This window comes from Stegodyphus dumicola, chromosome 1 (assembly GCF_044657685.1).
Source record: "Stegodyphus dumicola isolate Sdum_Otavi_A_Nest chromosome 1, ASM4465768v1".
In the NCBI taxonomy this organism is placed as follows: Eukaryota; Metazoa; Arthropoda; class Arachnida; order Araneae; family Eresidae; genus Stegodyphus; species Stegodyphus dumicola.
Window position 1 is genome coordinate 109,321,456 of NC_140768.1, and position 26,495 is coordinate 109,347,950.

Consider the following 26,495-nt stretch of genomic DNA (forward strand, 5'->3'; position numbering starts at 1 on the left):
TATGAACCCCGTACGAACGTGAAGGAAGAAAATAATGTCACAACTGGTGTCAGAAGGAAGAAAATAACGTAAGAATATTGTGATATAAATCTTCTTCAAAGATTTGAAGATATAGATTTGATTAACTTTGGGAACACATGCACAACCCTCCGAACAACATTATAAGTTCCTGGGCAAACCAGTGTGGTATGGTCCCTATGACAAGAACTCAAAGAAATGACATGTAAATAGATTGGGGCCCTCAAGAAAGTGCTCACCAGGCCCACGCATTACGACAGTCCTAAATTTCATGTCAAAAGATAAATACCTTCAATTACGAATTTTTGCAATAGTTTTGTTTGGGAATATATTTGTTTGTGAGCAGTTTCTTTGCACTTGAAAATTAATAAGTCTAAATAAAAAAAAAAAGAAACCAGGATGACCTATGAGCATCTACAACTCATGATGAAGATTGTTTTCATTAATTCTGTCCAAGATTTACCAAAATCAAAACATGATGAGGTGCTGTAGCTAAAAGTTGTAATAGGAAATAAAGTTTATAATTATTTACATACAGATAAATAAAAGAAAAAAAATATTTTATCATTATTTGTTCTGAAGTTTTGTTCCACTTGGAAAGTTTTCATAATTTGTTTATTTTCAGTTTAAGTTTGTTATTTAGGGTTCAACTATACAACATATTAGAATTATTTGAAATAAATGCCAGTTTGAAAATTTTAATCTTTAGCTGTCAATACATTTGAATTACAAAGTGTAACTATCAGAAATTTCTTGCAGTTACTAATCTTTAGGTTACAAACAGAAAGTAAATATAAATATTAATTTTTTCCAATTGTGTCATTATTGTTACTGTTTATGCATGACCTGATAAATACTTAGTAAATAAAATTTTAAATTTAGTTTTGTTTAAAAAAAAACTTTCTTGTTACAAAAAAGTCAGCCAATCAACTGCTTTCAGAGACAACTGCCTACTTTACATGACATCTGTCATACCATAAGTACATGATCAAATGCAATGAACTGAAGTAATTCTAATCCTTTTAACTTGGCCAACGTACTTCTCTGAAAACTGATTCAAACTACACTTATGTCAAGAACTTTCATGAAAAAACTATCAGAACATCAGATAATTGTTTTCCATTGTCATCTGAATAACGCCATTTTTCCCCAGAGGATAAAAATTTATACAAATATTTCCTACATACTTCTCGAAACACTGGTTCAAACACCACTTACAGCAAGAAAATACACAGAACAACTAATAGAGTACCAGATAATTGCTTTTTGTTATCATTTTATAAGCACCAATTTCTCCATACATTATCAAACATTTAGGCAAATACTTAAACAAATGATGTCAATATGCATTTAATATAAAACTGTTACATAATTTGCAGCTTTTACACCATTCTATGTTCCCTGCAAATTTATTACTTTGCTCATATATTATTTTTATCTGTAATGATACCATTAAAGCTTATATAACACTCAAGAATGTGAAATATAATGAATAACGTTTCCTAGAAATATATTCTTCCCAAACTAGTTTTAACAGCAAGCAGAAAATTGCCCTATTGACAACTTTCTAAGACTCACAGAGAACAAGTTTCATTTGATGCTGTGTTTCATATAGAATCGATCAGAAAGAATGAAGGATTATAGAACACAATTATATAACCTAGCTAAACAAAATTTCAGGGGAAAAAATTCCACAAAAATTGTGCTTGACAAGGTGATGAGGGAACTTGTCCTATTTTGTTTAGCAATTTTAGATCTCTTCAATTGACTTATGATGACGCATTCACTTATCACATCTTAAGATTGCAATAAAATGTTTGTTCTAAAAATTATACAAATGACACACTAGAGATGGACAAAATTACTCTTTTATGGAATCAGATCAGAACTGTTCATTCACTCAACTGAATCAGAACCTTTTTTTAAATCATCAATCATCACTTACTTATAACAACCCTGATAAAAAAAAAAAACATAGGAACTAGGTGTCAATCAAAGATGGTTAGCGAGAATGGAGTGAAAAGTTACCACACAAGCAGAGGAATCAGAAACATTTTCTCAATCAAACCCTGAACTAACTGCACTGATTTTTTTCAACTGTAGTTTGGAGATTCCCTAAAACGTCTTCTCTACCTAGAACTATCAATAAAATTTTACAATAAAAAGTTTTTCAAAAAGTTGGGATATGATAAAAACTGAGGATCATTTTTAAGGTAGAAGTCACTTTTAAGGTAGAAGGATAAGCATTCTTTTCTTCCCTAAAATGGGAATCAAACTTTCCTGGCACACTTCAAACAACAGCTCTTTATGAATCAACTCTAAAATATCTACATTTCTTTTTTTTTTTTTTTACTCCGCATTTAACTTGCTCAGTGCATGAAATGGTTCTTTGAATAAGTTCATGAACAAATAGCATACTTCTACTACAAAAATGAGGAAACACCTACCAATCTACACTGACCTAGCTCCTCAACATCTTCTCCTGCATTGTTTGTTCTTAACCAATGCAGCACAATAAGTACTCTGTTTCTTTTGAATGCCCCAAACAGCAGTGTTCCAAAAATCCCATTCTTTCGGAAAACATTATATCATTCAAACTCGGTTTATGCATGATCACCGTTAACAAATTCCATGGCATTTGTAATCTCGTGCTCTGTACTGAGGGAGAAGTACAGTGCCAACTCTAAAATTTTCTGTCACCCTTGGGACTGCAAAACCAGAAGAAGCTTACCAAAATTCTGAAATATCTGTTATTATACATGTTTTCACAATAATATTAACTGATTACAACTAATCTTTTGTGGTATATATCATCATGAAATGTGATTTACTCAAAACACATTGGCTATGTTTAAATTAAGCATGTAATTTTTTTTATCAAACATAAATATTAAGAACACTTTTAAGTTTTTAGATAAATGCTGAACACTTGTTAGTGAATTCAAAATAAAGTAACATTACCTATGTGTAGCATCAGATTGTTTATAATCTGAGATTAATTCTCTCCCATGTGGAGAGAATAACTGAAAGTTTATATCTAATTCTTGGTGAATTTCAACATCTCCAAAATTTGCATCAATAACCTGAAACAGAAAAATACTATGAGTAATCAAGAAAAATTTGCATAAACAATTATCATAAATATGTACAAAACCCACTTAAAGTATTATTTCGTACACATAGATAAGTTTGCTGTTTGCGTTTATCAGGATTTAACAAAAAATTTCTCGCCGCTGCAAATATCTTCTGTGCAAACAGTTTGCATTGGCGTGTGTAATCATATTTTGTCAAACGGTTTTGGGGATTTGAAAGAAAGAGACTTGCTTTAAAACACTGTGTTGTGAAATTTGTGAAAAATTATTGTTGTCAAATTTGTAAAAAAAATATCATTATTATTAAGCATTATGTGTCTGAAATGGAACTATCATGCTACCAGATTAGAACCATCATTTACTTAGAGTTCTGTTGCAAAAAGTCAGTTACATAATGTCATCAAATCATGCATAGATTTTTAAGTACTAATGTTGTATCATATGATACTGTGAAGGTTTGGTATTGAAAATTCAAAAACAAGAACTATGACATTCAAGAAGCAGAGCGCTCTGGCCAACCTACGGATGTTGATGAGGCTCGCCTGGAAGAACTTGTTGAAGAAGATCAGTATGCAACCACTCAAGATCTTGCTAAGGAGTTAGACCAGGGCTTCTTAAACTCTTTTCACTCGCGACCCCTTTTTACCACTAAAATTTTTACCTGACCCCAAAACCTCTATTATATTTACGAAAATTTTGTGGGACCCACCAACTATTGCAGTTTTAGGTCATTAACTTTAATTTCTAATTTTAAGATGTAGAACAATGTGAAAATTTTAAATAAGTCCCAATAAACATATTTTGGCACTTCTCCATTAATGAGGCAGGAAGCATCACATAAGCACTGGCCTGAAATAATAATAGCAATAGAAATATGAATAAATACATCTTATATTTACTATTTTGTGTTTAGAAAAGTTAAGTCCCAAGGAAATAAAAATTTGTAACGCTTGTACTGAGCAACTGAGCATTTTTTCTTCAGGCAGAGAAACCAAATATTTTCTTCTGATTTCCTTTATTCTTCTCCGTTTATAATTACTGTCGTTTTATTTTAGAACAAGTAAAAGGAATCAGAAGCATATTCATTGGTCTACAATTACATAAAAAATGTTATCTGAGTAAATTAAAAATCATTATTTAAAAGACTGGTTAGAGTAGACTTTAAGATACCCCTTGTATTATGGTGAAGCTGTTGTTTCATTTATCGCCAAGTTTTGTTTTATTTATAGTAGCCTAAGTAGTTGAATGTTATGGAAACCCTATTGTGACATAAATGGGTGCATGAATATGGGAAATTTTGAATCATGGGATGTTTTGTAACTGCTTTTGTGGTATGTGTTGGTTTTATTGTTTAGACGGTAGAATGGCTGAATGTAGTATGATCAATTTGAAGTTTCTGTATGATTTGGAATGAAAGGGAAAAAGAGCGTTAATTCACTGGTGTGTAAATGAAGTTTTACTTAGTAGCCATTACAAATGTCTTGTATGTAGGAAGGATATGCGCCTAGTCACACGTATAAACCGTTTAGATGGATTTGAATGGGTTTGTAGAAAGAAAGGTTCAGATGTGGCGACGCAAATATACGGATTCGAGTTCAGATAATTTTAGGAAGTTTCTGGATGCTGTTAAGGAATTTTGTGTGCCACAGACTAAAGACGAAGGAACTTCTAAATAGGGTAAGTGGATATTTGCTTTTTGTAGCACTTAAATGTATAACATGTTTTCCCTTCTTTTATGTTATTTTATTGTTTAGTGTAAAATGTAGTTTATTGAGATTATGTATTTTTTGTTTGCCTGTATTGTTGAATTGGGTGCTCCTTTGATTTTTTAAGTGAAAATATATCGATGTGCACATGGGCAAAGTAAAGGGAATACGCAAGTTTGTGCAATTCTTGAATTTCTTTTAAGTGAAAAATAGGTCGACATGCACATGGATAAAGTCAAGGTACTGCGCAATGCCATTTTTCTGCAATTTGGGGATTTTTTTTTTAATTGAAAGTAGGTCGATGTGTACATGGATACCAATTTTGTGCAATTGTTCATCTTGTTATTTTGACTTTATGTAGTGGCGATTTTTGGCGTAAAAATCAGCGTTATGCGAGTCAAAAAAAATATATTTTAGGGTAGCCTTTGGCGAAACTTGCCGATTTTTGGATACCGAGTTCATGCAATTCTTTGACTTGTTACTTTGGCCTGCGTAGTGGCAATTTTTGGTGCAAAAGTTGCCGCAACGCAAGCCAAAATAACAAGTCAAAGAATTGCACAAACTCAGTATCCATGAACACATCGACCTATTTTCACTTTAAAAAAAAAAAAAAAAAAAAAAAGTCCCCGAATTGCACAAATATGACATTGCACTCCCTTGACTTTATGTATATACACATCAAACTATTTTCACTTAAAAAAAAACATCAGAGAAATGCACAAACTAGGCTAAATCGCCACTACTCAAAGACAAAATAACAAGACAAAGAATTACACAAAACTCGGCATCCATGTACATATCGACCTATTTTTACTTTAAAAAAATTCCAGAATTGCACAAAAATTGTATTGCAAACTCCATTGACTTTATCCATGTACACAACGACCTATTTTTCACTTGAAAAAAAATCAGAGAATTGGCCAAACTATGCTTTACGCACTCCGTTGAGTTTGTCCATGTACACATTGATATATTTTCACTTAAAAAGTCAAAGGAGCACCCAATTCTACAATAAAGGCAAACAAAAAATACACAATCTCAATAAACTAAACTTTAAACCAAACAATAAAATAACACAAAAAATGAAAAACCTGTTATGTATTTTAGCACTACACAGAGGCAAATACCTACTTACCTTATTTAAAAATTAGTTCGCCTTCAGTCTGTGGCAGACAAAATTCCTTAACAGCATCCAAAAACTTCCTAAAATTATCTGAACTACAATCCGTATATCGGCGTCGCCACATAAATTCACAAAAATAAGAGTAAAAAATATGCTACTTAGTTCCGGACTATGGCTACTAAACATTCATTTACACACCAGTCAATTAATGCACTTTTCCCCTTTCATTCCAAATCGTACAAAAACTCCAAATTAATCTTACTACATTCAGCCATTGTACTGTCTAAACAATGAAAGAAGCAATCTACTTCCTAAGCAACACACACCACAAAACCCCTTGCAAAATATCCAATGATTCAAAATTTCCTGGAATAATGCAAATGATTACATCATAATAGGGTTTCCATAACATTCAACTAATCAGGTTACCATAAATGATACAACTTGGCGATAAACGAAACAACAACTTGGGGCGATAAATGAAACTATAATTTTGCGATAATACAAGAGGTACCTTAAAGTCAATTCTAAACAAATATACTTTTACCTAAAGATTTTTTTTTTTTTTTAGTACCTTAAAGTCAATTCTAAACAAATACACTTTTACCAAAAGATTTTTTTTTTTTTTTTTTTAAACTCAGGAGCAGTCTTTTAGAAAGGGTAATTTAAATGATAAAAGTCAACGTGCACTGCAGAAAAATTGTTATTCAAGAAAAAATATTTATTTAAAAATAAGTTATTAACTTGTTTAGGTTTTCACTTAAAAAGCAATTTTGTTTCCTCACACAAATAAGATAAGATTCAAATCTTTGGATTCTAACCTAAGAAATCGTTAATTTTTTTTTTTTTTTTTTTCCAAAACTTTGAAATAACAAACTTTTACTGATGCCCAGTATAAAAGAATTCACATAGAAAGAAAGAAAAAAAAAAAAAAAAAAAAGGTGATTATATGTAAGTTATTCTTTTCAATACTTCAATTTTTAATGTCTGTGAAGATTGTTACTTTAATTGGTGTTCTACTTAAGTTAACCAGAATTATCATACTTGTTAAATAAAGATTTTGTAGTTATTTTCACTTTATGGTTCTTCGATAAACTGCGCTAAATAGAGGAAACGTACTTAATATGCCTTACATGCTAATGCACAATACAACATATTATGCACTCTCAAATCATCACGATAATTTTGGCGATAGATAAAGTTCATGCTCATCATTGAAAATTCTCGAAACCGCCTGTTGAATGGTTAAAATAATTTTGGACAAACATAACCTATTGCTAATAAATCTGATAGTTCATGCCGGGCTACATAAATGCTTCGGCGAGCACATGTTCTATCTGTCTACCAGAAACTCTTCAACCTAGCTGTTTAATTTTGAGCTGTTCTTCAAATATATGGCAAATCAAAAATAATGTTACGAAAGGAAATCGTACTTGTCACTTCCACAATGAGTTTATTTCACAAATGCAGATATAACATGAATGAATAACTCTTCATATTTTAACCCTTTCAGGACGGGCATCCCATATACGCATTCCCTAAGAACGTCTCTTACAGCCAGGCGTCCCATCCACGCATCGCTAAAGATTGCATTCAGAGGACGGGTGATGCGGATGCGCATTTTAAGCTATAACATTTTTCTGAAAGCCACTAGATGGCATCCTATGTCCATTACTTTTGAAATGAACACAGTTTTAAGTTCCTGACCTTGCGTTTGATATATTCTGCTTGACTTTGGTATTTTACTCATCAGCTCTTGCAAGGGTGAGGCGGGAGGGAAAACGTAAACAGAGGTGAGCTCTTTAAATCTCTGTGTGCTAATGAAAAACATTTGCGTGTCTGATTTATATCCAATTCCTTTTTTTATTCTATTTTTTCCTTTACTATATACGGACTTTTAGGGTTAGTATGTGGAGTATTGTTACATTTTGCTTTGCCCTTCAGATATATTTCCGTTTCTGCTCTTTTTATTTCGGAAAGCCTCACCTCCAGTCTATTATACCGGAAAGGCGCTATTTATCAGAGGAAGAATACCCTAGTATGGTCAATGAACCATTTATTAACGCAGATAAGAGTGATGATTAATTTTCTAAAGACTTAGAAAGTGACACTTTTTCTAAGAATTAGAAAGTGATACTTCTCCGTACTTCGAGATTTACCACAGTCTTCATTTTAAATTTTGTTACTTCTTAATGTAAAGTTTTTATTGTGTTGTTTTATTAATTTAAAACTTTATTGATGGATTTTATCAATTAAAACTTTGGAATAATTTGAATAGCGCTTCCGAAAATTATTTTACAAGACAAGCAATTTTTTAAGTATATTTTCATATAAAATAAAAAAACGTTATTAAGTGCTAATTTTAACATATATAGGAGCTCAAGTAATAATCTAAAAGAATACAAAAAATTACGATGCTAGAAGCAAAACTTTGTTTTCTTGATCTTTTTTTATAAAATTAGGCTTAGTGATGCAAAACCTCTGTCCTGTATGGTGACTGCCTTCGATTCCCTTCCATTCCGCACGAGTGTCCTAAACAAAGGTGCGCCGTCGCGAAAAGGATAATGGACATGCAGAGGTACTTGATGTAGAGGTCTTTTGCAACATGTCAGACATCTGCACAATAGTTTAGTTCCTAAGCTCTTACCAAATAAGTGTATGGATCCCTCACATTCTAAGTTTTGGACCCATAAAGGCGGTCAAATAATTTACTGTCTTGTGTTGAATTTCTAAGTAAAACTCAGAATAAAGTTTAAAATAAATTATTATTAGCCTAATAGTAGTTATAAGTACAGCTTTCATTGGATTACCTAACCTGCTTACAGAAAATAAATCTCAAATTCAGTTTCAAATGGAGTTTGTAAGCAGAGAATATTTAGGAAAATAAAAGATCAGGCTTTAAAAAATAAACGTTTACGGGAGCAAAATTTCACATTATTGCCCGAAATTTGTAATGATCAAGCAGTGGATCATTGTACAACTTTTCATTTGGCTACTACTGCAATTTTATGTATTTGTTGCTCTGACGATAATCCAGCAGTGGACAATTTGAAATCTCTCAAATTTTTACATACATATTATTAGAAATTAAATTAGAAATTAATAAAGAAATGTAGCACTGCATGATTTCTATTTCAAATTCCATTTGTATTAAAACATTAAACTATATTTATTAAAAAAAGTCACATTTCAGATGTCAAAAGATGGCTATGTAGCTCAAGAGCCACAGTTATAGTGTCAAAGAGTCGCAGGTTGGCCATGTCTGGTATAGAGGCTAGTAATTCTGATATAGTGGTATAGTGTAGTATAGTGGTTAGATTGTGGTACTGATAGGCAAGATTCCTATCCTGAAGACGACATGAATGTCTGTAATATGAAAACATTCAAAACATATATGGTGAGTTGAAAGTCCTCTTAGTGCATAAAATTAGGAAAACAGCACCCTTGTGTTTGTTCCAGATTTAGTCAATATCTCAATCAATTTCGACGGCAAATAGGTACATGTCTCTCTTTATCAGGAGCAAAGAAATCTGCAAGACTGGAACGCAGAAGGCACAATGTCATATTTATAACATACAGCAGTAAAGTGAACAAGAAGGTAGCATCATTTGCTGGCAGAAATAGTAATGAAATCGAAAAATTAAGTTGATATATTTTTTAAAAGTTAGGAAGGACTAAATCGGACTTAAAGTCATTAACTAAACAAGATAAATCTTCACGAATGTAAAAAGCTTCAAATAAATCCACTTCACAAATTGAATCGAATCATCAATTTTATTAAAGAAAGGTGAGAAAATGATTTGAAAACTAGACTCCTAGAGAATTTGTACAATTTTATAACTGACAGAAGGATGAAATGGAAGCATGACAATGCTATTAATATTATTTCTAATAGCGGAATGTCTTCTTTGATCGTTGCTAAAAAATTTTCAAAGGCTTTTATCAATGATCATGGGGAGAAAATGCTCTGTTAATGGCAAATTACCTCAAATAATTGAGCTCTTCAGCAAGCAAAGGTTCTGAGGAACAAACTTTGAGGGTGCAAAATTTGCGGTGGTAAACGTAAACAAACAGGAAAGGATTTATAGTACACAGATGGTTTACGGTAGTCCTCTTAGTGGTATGGAACAAGAGATGGGAGATAACAGATCCATCGGTAAAAGTACACTTTAGGGTACCCCTTGGCGAAACTTGGCGATTTTTGGCAGTACATGGATACCAATTTTGTGCAATTCTTTGACTCATTATTTTGGCTTGCGAAGCGGCGATTTTTGCGCAAAATCGCCACTACACAAAGCCAAAATAACAAGACAAACAATTGCACAAACTCGGTATCCATGTACACATCGATTTATTTTCACTTCAAACCCCCCCTTCCCGAATTCCACAAAAATGGCATTGTGCACTCCTTTGACTTTATCCATGTACACGTCGACTTTTTTTCACTTAAAACAAAATGCCTGAATTGCACAAAAATAGCATTGCCCACTCTTTTAACTTTACCCATGTACACGACGACCTATTTTCACTTTAAAAAAAATCCCAGAATTGCAGAAACTTGCATTGCGCACTCCCTTTACTTTGTCCATGTACACATCGATATATTTTCACTTAAAAAGTCGGTTAATCTTTGCATTATGGTAACTTGGCAATTTTTTAGCGAAAATTTGGCGACCAACCCTGCTACAGCAACCTGCTAGTTTTTGTTTGGACACCATTTTGTTTTCACAAAGTAAAGGCATGTTTTTTTTTTTTTTTTTTTTTCTTAACTTAACATTTTTTTCCAACAATCCGTTAGCTGAATTATGCTTATGCTACTAGAACTTTTATGGAACAAAACTGCTTAATCATGACGAAGATTAGGTGCAAAATTGGAAGAAAGTGCAGAATCTCAAACTGATTGCTGCGTTTTTAAGAATTGCACATACACGGTATCCATGTACACGTCAACCTATTTTCACTTGAAAAAACATCACAGAATTGCACAAAAATGGCATTGCGCACACTCTTGACTTTATCCATGTACACTGCTAAAGTCCTAGCTAGTAACCTTTATCGCCTTACCAAAATGTCGCCAAACTACCTGTTACCATATTCCAAAGATTAGCCAAAATGTCAAAGGAGCACCAAAGTCTACAATATAGGCAAACAAAAAATACATAATCTCAATAAAATAACATAAAAAAAGGAAAAACATGTTATACATCTAAGCAAATACCAAAAGCAAATATTCACTAACCATGATTTTCGAGTTCGCTTCGTACACCCAGAGCCACGTAAAAATCAAAATATCAATCATACTCAAATGACTTTTTTCAAACCAGGTACTGTTTATGATCGAACGCTTCACATAGTGACCATCTGAGCCTTTCTTCCTACAAACCCATTCAAATCCATCTAAACGGTTTTAACACACACCACAAAAACACTTACAAAACATCCCATGATTCAAAATTTCCCAGAATCATGCACCCGATTACATCACAATACGGTTTCCATAACATTCAACTACTCAGGCTACCATAAATGAAACAACTTGGCGATAAATCAAACAACAACTTCGCCATAATACAAGGGGTACCTTAAAGTCTACTCTACCCGATCCACCTTCTGTAACACTATCCTTTAAAAATTTGGGACAGAACTGGGCAAAGTCATAATGTCAACTCAATTCTTATGTAAATGACAGACACAATCCTAGAGTGATAAAATTCATGGACTTGTTCTGATCAAGTCAGACAAGTGAGATTAGCCACAACAATAGCAGCAAAACTGCACTACCAATCAGTCAGAAATTATCTTTTTCCCTTGCTAGAAATAGATGTATCAGCAAATCAATTTTGGATTTGCACGCTTATTTTCTCACTGCATGATCACTGGCAGTATTGTCATTTTGGTACTGCATTAAAACTAAAATTAAACCATTACTTTATTGAACAGTTATCTTAACAAATTTTTTTGACTTTTGCTAAAAGAATTTAACAGTAGACTCTTCATCATTTGCCAAATCATAATATCCATCTCATTTTCTGCATCTAAATCTAACACAAAAATCAAACCTGGTTCAAAAGTCATATTTATAACCTATAATGTTTGCCACTGTTCACAATGTAAAGTTGCCATCACTGGCAAGCTTGTACTCATTTTGGCTACTGTCTCATTAATAGAACATTTATATTTATTACCAAATAATTCAAACTGAGTGTTCTTTTGCAAAGAGCCTTTTCACGATATTCCTTTTTTATTGCCAAGCTCAACAATATTAATAAGGGGAAAGTGCAGAATAACCCACTGCTTGGCGCGTTTTTAAGAACTGCACATATTCGGTATCCATGTGCACATCGACCTATTTTCACTTAAAAAAACATCCCAGAGTTGCACAAAAATGACATTGTACACTTCCTTGATCTTTATCCATGTACACACCGACCTATTATCACTTAAAAAGTTAAAGAAAAATGATCAAAATCCAATTCTTCTTACTCTTGTAAAAAGCGCCCAAACAAATAAGTGGGCGATTCTGCACTTTACCCATTAATAACTTTAGCGATGAAATAAAACATGACATAAAGCATATGCAAGTCAAATTTAAAATTTTCGACATGATATTTATTGCACAGCATGTTACTAAGCATATGTAAGTTAAATTTAGCTAAAGCTCGAAAAGACTTCATTTTGGGGGGGAAGGCGATTTTACTTTCAGAGGCCTCTTATTCAATTCTGTAGACTGGGTATGTGCACCAGTTGGCGGATTAACAAAATTTATGGAATGATTAACAGATAAAATGGACAGATAAAATGACAGTGAATAAATGAAGAATAAATTACATCTGCAGAGGCAAACAATGAATGTAACAGTAATGCTACAACATGTAAAATTATTAGCAGCAATGTAAGGAATCAAAAATAGTGCCAAAAAAAAAATGGTTGCTACTTCCGAACAAGCAAATCCATTAGATTACCAGGCTTGAAATATTATCGCCATTGTTGACAGTGTGTACAATTGATGGGGTCTTTGCGGAAGTGCTTCCTTCAAGTTATCCTACACTAGATACTTTGGGAAAGTGCAGAATCACCCACTGCTTGGCGTGTTTTTAAGAACTGCACATATTTGGTATCCATGTAAACATCGACCTATTTTCACTTAAAAAAAAAATCCCAGAATTGCGCAAAAATGGCATTGTGCACTCGTTTGACTTTATTCATGCACACATTGACCTATTTTCACTTAAAAAGTCAAAGAAAATTGACAAACATCCAATTCTTCTTACTCTTGTAAAAAGCATCAAACAAACGCCAATTAAATAAGTGGGCGATTATGCACTTTAGCTGATATTTTTACTTTTAGATGCAATTATAGAGTGCAACAATAAATCAGCTTTTTGCTTTCTAAAACAAGAACTGTTAGCTGCAAAGTCTCAAGGACAAAAAGTGGCTAATCTTTGGAATATGATAACAGGTAGTTTGGCGACATTTTGGTAAGGCGATAAAGGTTACTAGCTAGGACTTTAGCAGTGTACATGTATAAAGTCAAGAGTGTGCGCTGTGCCATTTTCGTGCAATTCTCGGGTGTTTTTCTAAGTGAAAATAGGTCGATGTGTACATAATTACCGTGTATGGGCAATTCTTAAAAACAGGGCAAGCAGTTTGTGATTTTGAACTTTCTCCCAAATTCGCACCTAATCTTCGTCATGATTAAGCACTTTTGTTCCATTAAAGTTCTAGCATAAGCGTAATTCGTCTAGCAGATTGTTGGAAAAAAAGGTTAAGCTTTAAAAAAAAAAAAAAAAAAAAAAAAACATGCCTTTACTTTGTGAAAACAAAATGGCATTGGTCGCCAAAAAATCGCCAAGTTACCATAATCAAAGTTACACTACCAAAATGCTGTCTTTTAGAGACAAGAGAATGTTTTAACATTAGATCATTTTTCTATAAATTTTAATAATATATTAGAAGCCAATATGAAATTTAGGAAAATTATTGGTTTAATCCTAGTACACACGGGATTTGGTGACATTATGATGAGCAGTAAACGCCACATTTATGGTTTGGTTAGGTTTATATGATTAAGGCAAAGCCTTGAGGGCTACCTGCCTAAGGGTAAGGATGCCTTCATGAAAGACTTGCTAAGGTAAATTGGCTCATATACACAGGGCCGTCCCTAGGTCATTGGCTCCCCGTGTACTTGCCGCTCCCAAATTTAAAAAAAAAATGCTCAATGATTAATAAAATTTTTATTCCATACTCATTAAGTACTTACATGTGACAAACTGTGTAAAAAGGACTTGCATATGACAAAGGTAATGAATTTAAAATATTCAGCCATGGTATCGCGAGAGTCCAGCCGCCGCGTACTTTTCCCACTGCAACCCTGCTAGGAACGGCCCTGTGTATACACGCTACACATAGGGAAAAACACAAAAATGCCCATGCAGACAGCCACTTCACGTGATTCGAACTTTGGACCGAACTACCAATGTTCAGCGACTTTCCCGCTCGGCCGTTGGTGGGCCCCGCGATATATATGATGAGAAGTAAAAGAGTAATTAGTTTAATCCTAGTATCCGGTGCACACAAGATTTGGCTACTTTTGGCGACTTTATGATGAGCAGTAAAAACGGGACATATACGATGAGTAGTAAATGGGTCAATTCAAAGAATATATATAGTTATACATAGTATATACTAAGATACTATGTATATGGTGTATATAATATGTATATACACACATAGTATATAGTGTATAGTATATACATATAGAGAGAGAGAGACATTTTTTGGATCATTTTCGGTGTTGGCGATAATTTTCAAAATCGTGCCAAGGCTGCACCGTATACTAGGATTTTACCAGGTAATTTTTCCATGGCCCATAATTTTTTTAGTTTGCATCATATCGGTGAAAATGTGCTTTAGGCCCCTGCTTGGTGATTTTCAGTAGCGGCGATTTTTTGAAAATCGCCAGTAAAATATCAGAATACGTTGCATAAACAAAGTTGCGAAGGCGGAGCTATGTGACGTTCATAAATGGGTGGGACTAAGATTGTGACGTCACAACGTATTCTCTAATGATGTAGAAATAAGTATACTAAATTTTTTGTATTTCAAACTACTATAATACGGTAAGTGAATTGTAACAATTATTAAAACTGTAAACAACGTCACAGTCTCTCATACAGGTTGAATATTTTTAAGATTTAGTATTTATACAAATAAAAACAGATTTTTTTTAATTTTAATTTCATATTGCGGAACATTTTAACTTATCATCTTTACAAAATTACCTTATTGCTACATAACGACACTATCTCTTACATACTAGTAAGTAAACAATCTTCATTATTTTCTAAACATTTTTAAGCTTTACATTAATAAAAAAAGAAAAATATTTATGATTGAATATCAACATCATACACAGCTTTCATTTCCCTGTTTTTTAAGTTCCTAAACCACGTTCTATACTCTCGTATTAGAATTCTACACATTAATAAATTTAAAAAATCTAATTTCTCACAGTGAAAGAAAATAAGAAAATATTAGAAAAAAGCAATTTTAAAAAGAAAAAATATTTTCACTTACCCTTTTCAGGAAAATAAAAAGTCTTTTTGAGGGTTTTTTTTTTTTTTTTTTTTTTTCATTTATGTCGGGGGGCGGGAACCTTCCTAAACCCCATCTTTAAGAAAATTTACCCAGTTTTATCGGCTCTTTCCGGCAGATAAATCTTTATGATTGCCGCTAAAAAGGCACGATAATGTTCATCACTTAGTGAGTGGTTGTGCCATTTTCGCCACATATATTCCGCTAAATATGAATCAAATTCGCCATCTACGTGGTTTGTATTTCGACGTAAATCACGTTTGATTCCAGACCAGGTACCTTCTATGGAATTAGTGTGCGCACCCGACTCGGGATCACGGAAGTACAGACTGTGGTTGACAGTCAGATGGCCATAACCTAAATTTTTTAGTCCACCATATGCCTTCCAGCAGTCTGAAACCACAGTTGATCCCGGCAACACCCATTCAACTATCACTCTCTCCAAACTCTCCTTTGATCTATTCTCAAACTCTCTAAAAAGACATCTGTTCGTTTCTCTCTCTATCCAACCAATTACCCAATGACCGTCCACAGGCTTTCCTCTTCCATACTTCATTTTCCCGAATTTGCTCTCATCCACTTCAACTATTACTCCTTCACCACCAATTGGAACACTATCATTTATCACAGTCGTCATACACACTTCTCTGCAAAACATAAACCAATCAACAACAGCATGTTCATGCACTTTCACTTCTTGAGTCACAAATTCATTTCCCATTTTCAAAAACCAACACCTCGTAATTCTCAAAATATCACACATACTCAAATGGCTATGACTAAACCATGAACCTTTCCTTATACTCCTACAAACATCATGCGCATTCACTTTTCCTTGCTTTCTACATCGCCATTCAAATCCATCTATACTTCCCTTTCTCTCACAAAAACGCATATTTTTACCACATTTCGAACAAACAAAAAAAGTAGCAATCAAACCAACTTTCATACACTATTCAATGACGGCACGTTTCCCTTGCACTTCCAATAAAGTAATAAATTTACATGTACAATCACTCACCTCTCTCAGCATCACAGATAAATCCATAGTGACTGTTATTTAATGAAATATATGCAGAAAAATGTTAAAAACACACAGATAAAACCACTCGATTGATAACTACCAAATAAGAACATTCAAACGGCAACTGAATTAACTGCTCAAATTACGAAGTAAAAATTCCAAAAGAAATCGTCTGCTTGGAAATTCTTTTTAACTGCAAGTATATATTTTTGAAAGCATAAATTATCGTCTGCTACTTGACAATTTGTCTTCGGACATTTGTGCCTTCTCCGAAGAAATTTATTTGTATCTAGTTATTAAAAAACGCTGTGAAAGCCATGGCTTTTCGATATCTAAAGCTACGATAAGTAATATTGTCAACAATAGGAAATTAAAAAAAGACAACAAATATAATGAAATTAAAAGACAAAATAAAAACTGAAATTTAAGTTTAAAACACAAAATACCATTAGTTTCGCTTAAACGCTATGAATAATTCACAACAAATGCGAGAGGTTTAAACCTCGTAGAAATTTACATTTTCATTCAAACATGGAAGTTTATTTCTCGCAAAATGCATGATTCATGCGAAGGATTCATTTGTTAAAATTTATTTGCGTGCATACATATTTTCTTAAAGAGATATCAGTCACTATGCATACCAGAAACAGTGAATAGAAAAGCTGCTATACAATTTGAAGTCAATTAAATAAGATTAAAAAATTCAGATAATTACACAAACTTGGCACTGCGCACTGCCTTGGCTTTGTCCATGTGCAAGTCGATCTATTTTTACTTAGAAAACATTAGGGAATTGCACAAACTCGGCATTGCGCGCTACATTGGCTTTTCCCATGTACACATCGATCTATTTTCCCTTAAAAAAACATCCCAGAATTGCACAAACTTGGCATTGCACACTACATTGGCTTTGCCCATGTGCACATCGATCTATTTTCACTTAAAAAAAATCCCAGAATTGCACAAACTTGGCATCGCGCAACACAATGGCTTTGCCCATGTGCACATCGATCTATTTTCACTTAAAAAACATCCCAGAATTGCACAAACTCGGCATTGCGCACCACATTGGCTTTGCCCATGTACACATTAAACTATTTTCATTTAAAAAAACATCCCAGAATTGCACAAACTCTGCATCACGCACAACTTCGGCATTGTGCACTACATTGGCTTTGCCCATGTGCACAACGATCTATTTTCACTTTAAAAAATCCCAGAATTGCACAAACTCAGCATCGTGCACCACATTGACTCTCCCCATGTGCACATCGATCTATTTTCACTTAAAAAAAACATCCCAGAATTACACAAACTCGGCACCGCTCACTATATTGGCTTTGCCCATGTGCACATCAATCTATTTTCACTTAAAAAAACAACCCAGAATTGCACAAACTCGGCATCGCACACAACTTCGGCACCGCGCACTATATTGGCTTTGCCCATGTGCACATCAATCTATTTTCACTTAAAAAAACATCCCAGAATTGCACAAACTCGGCATCACGCACAACTTCGGCATTGCGCACCACATTGGCTTTGCCCATGTGCACATCTATTTTCACTTAAAAAAACATCCCAGAATTGCACAAACTTGGCATCGTGCACAACCTCTGCATTGCGCACTACACTGGCTTTGCCCATGTGCACAACAATGTATTTTCACTTTAAAAAACATCCCAGAATTGCACAAACTCGGCATTGCGCACCACATTGGCTTTGCCCATGTGCACATCGATCTATTTTCACTTAAAAAAACATCCCAGAATTACACAAACTCGGCATCACGCACAACCTCGGCATTGCGACTACATTGGCTTTGCCCATGTGCACATCGATCTATTTTCACTTAAAAAACATCCCAGAATTGCACAAACTCAGAATCGCGCACATCCTCGGCATTGCGCACCACATTGGCTTTGCCCATGTGCAAATCGATCTATTTTCACTTTAAAAAAACATCTCAGAATTGCACATGCTCGGCATCACGCACAAATTCGGCATTGCGCACTGCATTGGCTTTGCCCATGTACATATCAATCTATTTTCATTAAAAAAAATCAGAGAATAGCAAAACGTCAGCTTTTCCAATCTTCTAGGATTGAGCCAAAAAGAAATACAAAATATTAAAAATAAGCAACTTTAAAACGAACCATACAAAGCTTTCAGATTTTACATTGCGCCCAAAGGGCCTTTTTTTTTAACGTTTTGTGTGTTACCTTTCTTTATCAAATATAATGTTCTTTACACTTAAACCATAAAATTCAGTTCAACCGCAATATAATTTTAAAATGAGCATATCTTTAGAATTTCCGATACACAGTTTTGCACTCTGCACGTAAAAATGTTTTTTTTTTCCCGTACTGTGTTGCCATTGCTCGCTTTGAAATCTTTGAGTTTGCTAATGAAAAATTCGTTAAGTTTTACAAAATATCAATCAGATAATAAAAATAATTCCAAGTTTGGGCTTCCAGATACCCATATTAGGTTGGAAATGTATGTTATTCAAAATTTGATGGCTCTAGGTACCGTTGTTTTATCACAATGCGAGAAACATTTTTGCAGATTTTTCAAAATTTAATTTCTTTAAATATAACACAGGGCGATAACATTTAGTGGCAACATAGTAACAACACAGCTTCAAAACATTGGGTTAGCCATGTTGGCGCATTTATTGCCCATTGAAAAACAATCACCAAGCAGTGGGCTAAACCGCATTTTAACCATCATATCGACTGTCAACTACATTATCGTGAAATACTGATATATCGCCTAAATTAGAACCTCTCAGTTTGCCGGGGAGGAATTAATGCATTCATGTGGTGACAAATTTTTCAAGAACCACTGTTCCGAGCGCACGGTTACATCATTGTCATACTGCAAACTTAAAGTTATAAGAAAAACGCACCTGATATTCTATTTCTACCAAACTGCCAGATTTTGCTTTCTGAAAAAAGCATTCCACTGCGCCTGGATTTACTGTGATCGTCAGCTCACTTTCGGCTCCATCGTAGGGATGATCTTTTTGACCGCTGATTACAGGAATCAAAAGAGATAAAGAAAAATATATATAAATTAAGTATGTCATCATTTTAAATCATAAGTGACTTAAGTTAAACCATATAGTTTAAAAATATGTTTCCAGCACACTTTACAGATAAATCCACTTAAATATTACGAAACAACACTTTTGTTTACTATATACACGCGTTCTTCGTTCAACAGGAACTTTGAATTAAAAGCCCAGATAAAAGTTTAGTTGACGACCGACTGCATTCACGTGCAAAACAAATGAGAAATATGGGAGAAGAATTTATTAGTTTTAATCCCTCCCTCAATACTTTTATTTTGAAAAAATACATATAAAACATTTCTGACGTTTATTACATGAGATGAAAATTGTAACTGTCGCGAACGACGCATGCTCCGCTCTTGGGAGACCGACGAGAGGTAACTGTTTACAAATTTTATGACTGAACTGAAAGCTGGATGCAGTGTGTAAACATAGCTCCGAAATTTTTTAAATAAAAGTTTCAGTAAATGTTTTCAACTCTCTAAAAAAGTTTAATGCACCTTTCCTATGCAATGTCTCATTTATCAAATTGAAAAAGGAAACTTGGCTTCTTCGAAACTTCAGGTGTTTTGTTAACTGTTCACTATCAACACGAGAAATCCAAAAGATGCCCTGAAACGGAATATTCAGATAAGTAACATTCTGTTCTCTATACAATATCTGTTTCTCTATCACTAGAATGCCATTAAATTTCTTTATTTATTATTTTCATAAGATTCTAGCATTATACAATAGTTGTTAATAGTAGCAGGTCATGTGGTTCTTTTCTTCGTAACTATTCCATAGAGACGCCACATGCTATTCCGATTCTATTCGCACCGATTCGCGACGCCGATGCTATTCGCACCAGTGGTGCGATTAGCCGCTTAAGGCCCGTCCACACGAGTACGCTCGAAACGTAGCTGACTAACGCGCTTTTACGTTACCAGCGTAAAAGCGTCCAAACGAGTACGCTTGCGAAGAGTGCGTTTAACCAATAGAATTATTTTGCGCAAAAATCACGTGACGCTGTAATATAGCGTCAACAGAGCCGTATCTTATTACTTCGCTGTTCTTCTGTATGTTTGCGGCAAGTTGCCCGAATCAGATGATTTTTTTTTATAGCTGAAACTTTACTATTATGTACAATTATTAAGCAGAGGCAAAACCGCAAAAAATGGCAAGAATGAGTCCGAAAGATTTATTTAGAGCGACCTGTTCAAAGAGTTTTTTTTTTTTTTTTTTTTTTTTTTTTTACTGCCTTGTTTGCGAAAGGAATATCCGGAATTATTAAATTCCTACTATTAGCTCACACTCTCCCTACATCTTGTTCAAATTTTCAGTACATAAAATGCTTTTTATTCATCCACTCAAGTTCAAATACAATTTTTTAAACTTGTACTGAATGACACTTGATGTTAATACAGCTTTTTCACATATTAATTTTTTTTAAATTTTTAATTAAAAAAATTCTGTTTGTATTTTTATTTATTTATTTATTTATTTATTTTTGTATTTTTAAACTTTTCTTTGTGGACCTAAGTAGGAATTGACTTAATTTGTTTTTGTTTTTTTTTTGTTTTTGTTTTTGAGGGGGGTATATTACTTGTTTTTTAATTCCTTCAGGCATGAGTATCGACCAGTTTGGCAGACTTGCAGATTCTATATCGTATGAAAATTAGGATTTATAAAATTGGTTTGGAATACAGTATATAAAGAGAATTAAATTACTTAATTCTCTTTATATACACGATCCACCATATAATAAAACCAACTTCATATTTTTTTAACTCGCTCTCCCTTGGTCTTTTGTTTTTCTTTTTATTTATTTTTTAATTTAGAATGAGGTTCAAACTTTGGACAGTTTATGAGAAATTTTGTGCATGATAAAATATGCAATAAAGTAAAAATAAAGAGAGAATTTATAGATGATATATGATAGAGAGATGCAGATATATTACTACATAAGGATTCTAACTATTTGCACTGCACATTTTTAAACTAAATTAAAAACAATAATAATAATAATGAATAAAACAAGAAATGAAAACAATAATAATAGGTAAAATAAGAATATAATGATTCACGATTAAATATAAGAAACACGTTTCAAAATGAGAAAAGCTAACTGAATTATATACCGTCTACGGGTGAGGATTGAACTCGCCACCTTTCCATTCCTCCGCCACGAAAGCAGCGCGCTGACCACTCAGCTATCTGTCATAGCAATGTTTATGAAAAATAATGTAACAAGTAGAAGTCGCTGCAAAGGTAATTTAATTAAACTTCAATAAATAATTGCTGTATGACACAAGTTGTAACTTTCCTCCAAAATTTCGTAATAGTATTTTATTGAATACTCTTTCACAGTCAACTGCTTTATTTTAGAAGTTGTTATATTGCTGAAGTTACTTTTTGGTATATTTAATATTGGGATATTTATAGAGCTTTTTATTACACATGATATAGCCAATATTTATAATAATTAAGGCGAATTTTGCAAGGCAAAAACTTTGATTTCGTACTAACTGTAATTTATTTAGGTTCTTATTAATTACGGTGTTATAAATAGGTGAAGCATATGGATATACTGGTTGGATCATTGCTTTATAAATATACAGTTTTTCACTTTAATGAGAATTTTAAATGTATACTAATATGTACGGTTTGAGAAATCTGAAGATGGCGTGAACAATGCTAATTATTTTATTGCTGTATACAGTTATATTTCTAAGCAAAAACTCATCTCTGAGTGGCTCTGACGCCATATTGAAACGGGTAAGCAAGAAGGTTTTCTGATTATGACACGTGATAAGAACTCGGTCGGCTATTGGCTATACGCGCGCGTCGCGGGCGAAAAAGCTGAACAGGAGCGTACTCAGTTTTACGTCTTCTGCGTCCTGCGAATTTACGCCGGCGTCAAAAAAGTTACGTCAACTACGTCGGGAGCGTCCTCGTGTGGACGGGCCTTTAAGCTATTGGCACCACCATTAACCACGCATGCGCATTGAATTGTCAGATGCGTAACGGATTCCAGGTACGCGAACCAAGGAGGTTAGAATAGAAGGAGGGAGGGTTCGCCGTTTCCTCCACTATCGGGGAATGAAACCTACGCCGAACAAGCAGCGTCCATGTTTGTGACTTCAAAACATTGCATTACGTCAATGACATGTACGTGTTTCTAAGCTGTTCCGTGCATGTATTTTCCAGTAAAAATATGTTAAATTTATAATGAAATGCCTCGCTATTGTTGAATTTTTTTTTAAAGTAAGAAAGATGATATCCATAATTTACTATGTGCAGCAAATTATTAAGAAATAGTTCGAAATCTAAATGCATGCGCTTAACATTAAAGCCTTTAAAAAATGATGTTTCTGCATATTTCACGGATTTGCTTAGGTTTCATTAGCAACCTGTTGGGTGTGCTTTCCAATTTTTCCTTTAAAAAGTGATATTTCTGATTTTTTCACAATATTATCATAATTTATTAAAGAATCATTTCATATACAAAGAGGCCCACCAGCGGCCGAGCGGTAAAGTCGCTGAACACTGGTAGTTCGGTCCGAGGTTCGAATCCCGCGAACGGGCTGCATGGGTGTTTTCGTGGTTTTCCCCATGTGTAACGTGTATACGAGTCAGTTTCCCTTAGAAAGTCCTCCACGAAGGCATCCCTCCCCTTAAGCAGATAGCCCTAGTGTGCTTTGCCGTAATTAAATACAACAACAACATATACAAAGTTTAAGCTATAGGAAAGAAAGTTATTTTATTTTACTATGCTTAAATACTTCAGATTTTATTAGTAATACATTAAAACAGAAATTCACATATTATTTATTGGCTATAGCAGTTGTAATAGCTAATTTCAGGAGACTGATACTTGATGCAAATAGTATTTCCTTTTTTTCAAGCACTTATTGGCATAGTTAAAAAATTTAAATAATTCTTAATTTCAATTAGAAAACACATTGTGACTTTTATCCTTTTATCAATTTTTAGAAATATTTTAGGGGAAGGGAAGACTGTTTTTGTGGAAACCTGAGAAAAGTGTTAATTTTGATTAAGCTACGGTAAAGGAAATAACTTCATGGAATCAGGAAATCTAAAATGCTGAACAAATAGAGATAAAAACAAACAACAAATAGATTTGCATAATACATGTCAAAAGTGACAGTTCATTAAGGGACGATGGATTTACATGGTTGCTCAGCTCAGTGCATCTCCAAGTTAAAAAAAATTACGAGCTTATTTAAATTCTAAATTCTATTCTAACTTATTTGTAATGCTTTCCTGATCAGAAAATTTCTACGCATAATGGGAAAATGTCTTTGTCTGATATTGAATAAAAAAATTCAGCAGTGAAAAGGTTTTGCCAATTTTTATTAAAATCATCACAATACCACAGTACAGCTGTTCCTAACAGATTACAAAGGTATCTAAAGATGTTTATAAAAAATAAGTTATATTCAATTCTATCCTTGGCAATTAAGTGAAAAAATGATGTTTTAAAGAAAATTGAGAAGTTTACATACAAAATTACAAGCAAATTCCTTTTATTAATTTACAGCACTTTCTTCTTCATAAAACAGTAGATAAGTATAATAAAATATTCATTATATATATATGTTAATCATTTCTAGAAACATGCAACCAAGTATTTTTTTAACTTCAGGTTATTTACTAAACCTTACATACATACAAAATTTAAGGTACTTTTTCATTTTGCCGGCGCAGGCAATAAATTTGCCAAAAATGGTACAACCGATGCCAAACTTAATATACTTGCTGGTAACCTTTTACGCCTCAATTTTCAAAACAAGTCGCAGCCATTTCTTATCAGATTGATTGTTTCCTTCAATACTAGCAAACAACTACATATAATTTTTACCAGCTAGTTCAATTTTATGCCCTAAGGCCATTCGTTGCATTTTTTTTTAAATGAAAATTTTAAATAGAAGATCCTTTTCACAACTTAATAAAATAAAACAGATTTATGTGAATTCAATGATTTCAGTTTATGCGCATTTCATATTTATTAATCTCAAAGAAACTGCCTTTAATTAAGCTGAATTACAGAAATATACCTATACAAGTTTCTGGATACATCTTTCCACATGTTCAATAAATATTTTACTTAAATTTATCACTATACTGCCCAGAAATTTGTAAGGTTATGCAAGAAATTTTTAACAACAGAAGAGTTTATCTTAACTTAAAAAAATGAATAATAATTAATATATAAAGAAAAGCATTGCTTTACTTAACACCTTTACAATTAATAAAAATAGTAACAATTGATTTCTTACTTTTCATGAAAGTTATAAAAGGAATTACCTAAAACATTCAAATTATACAACTTAAATCCTACCATATATCGTTGTATCTTAAAGAACGAAGATACCAGCTATAAACAGAAACATTAAAATATATTTAACATTTTTATTGTAGTTATATTACATAACATGTTGTGATTATTTAACTCCTTTTTTTCACATCTGGAAAGAAAACATGACATTGTGATATTTTGTAACATAGTTGCCATATTACATAAAAAAAGAAAATCAATACTTACGTGTGAAAAGTAATGCCCGGAATGTTTTTCGAGAATCTATTTGTGCATCCATATGCATCACAAGCTGACATGCTTCAAAAAGAAAAGAAAAAAATGTTGCAATGACAGACTTCCTTGCACAAGTCACTGTGATAACAGGAAGATGGCCGCCACGCTTCACTGTTTAAGTTTAACCTTCCCTCCTCTATTCTAACCTCCTTGACGCGAACTGCCAGAAACTTTTTTTTAAAGGCGGGTAACTACCTTGGCGTAGTTTACCATTTTTTAAGCGTTGGCGACTTTCAAAAGTTTAGAAAGGAAAATGGGTTCCTTTTCTTATAAAAAGAAGAAACATTTCTTTTTATTAAAGTATATATAAAAAAGAGTAGATTTTTATGTTCGTAATGTTTATCGTTTTCCTGAACGGTTGGAATAGTTTAAATGACTGATTAGTGGGAGGGGGGATCTTGTTTACATTTTTTGTACTTCTTAGAATACATTTAGCTTCAAAGATATGTTTTGCGCCTTCAAGACTTTAATTCATTCTTCTTTGAAAATTTCGTCCGAGAAAAGATAATAAAAATTAGACAGAGATTTTCTGTGTAGAAAATTTAGACATGAAATGACTTAAAAGCGATTAAATCAACTAATACATGAATCATACAATTCTGTATACCTGCTTATTTTTTTTATAGAAGTACTTGGCATTTTCAGGACACTAAAAGGTACTTCAAAGAACTTTGAAATATTAGTACAAAGACATTAATAAATTAAATTGAAATAAATAATGATATGTAATTTAAAACACAGAAATAATTTAATGTAAGAGTTTTAGATTTAAAAATTTGCACACACAAATGATTTATGAGATTTTATAAGGTTTTATTTCATAAATAACTTTGATTTTGAATATGGCATTTTAACCTATAAACATGAGTGGATACTGAAAAAGTGATAAATATATAAGAATATTGTAATTATCACTAAGTTTTCTTATTGAATAATAATTCTGACAGTCCAATGCTATAAGACTAGGGTCTAAGTTTGCATAAAAATTTCTCTGTTAAATAAAAGAATTTAAATAATTTCTGCAGCCTTTTCGTCAATACATTAAAGATTTTTTAACTAATTACACATCCTCTCTTGCAAATAGAACCATCATTAAATCCCTATTTTATCTAATTATTTGCTGAATATTATCATGTATATAGATTGACTTCGTCTTTGTAACCGATAATTATTACTTGCAAATTATTCTCTTGCTGGTGAACAATTAACAACCCTTTCTATTGCTAGGTTAACAATCTTCGCTCTCGCTACCGCCTACCTTACGGA

The 26,495-nt window shown here is 33.1% G+C and overlaps 1 protein-coding gene across 1 annotated transcript in view; it reads right to left on the reverse strand.

The window, feature by feature from the left end:
* The window catches only part of LOC118187331 (transmembrane emp24 domain-containing protein 5-like), a 51,289-nt gene extending 31,357 nt beyond the window's left edge, over nucleotides 1–19,932 (reverse strand). Inside the window, exons 1-2 of the mRNA XM_085819260.1 lie at nucleotides 19,469–19,932; nucleotides 2,980–3,101 (exon numbers count right to left, since the gene is read on the reverse strand). Coding sequence (XP_085675386.1) covers nucleotides 2,980–3,101; nucleotides 19,469–19,651 — 305 coding nt within the window. The 5' untranslated portion in view covers nucleotides 19,652–19,932. The remainder of the gene's footprint in view (nucleotides 1–2,979; nucleotides 3,102–19,468) is intronic.
* Between the last annotated feature and the right edge of the window lie 6,563 nt (nucleotides 19,933–26,495).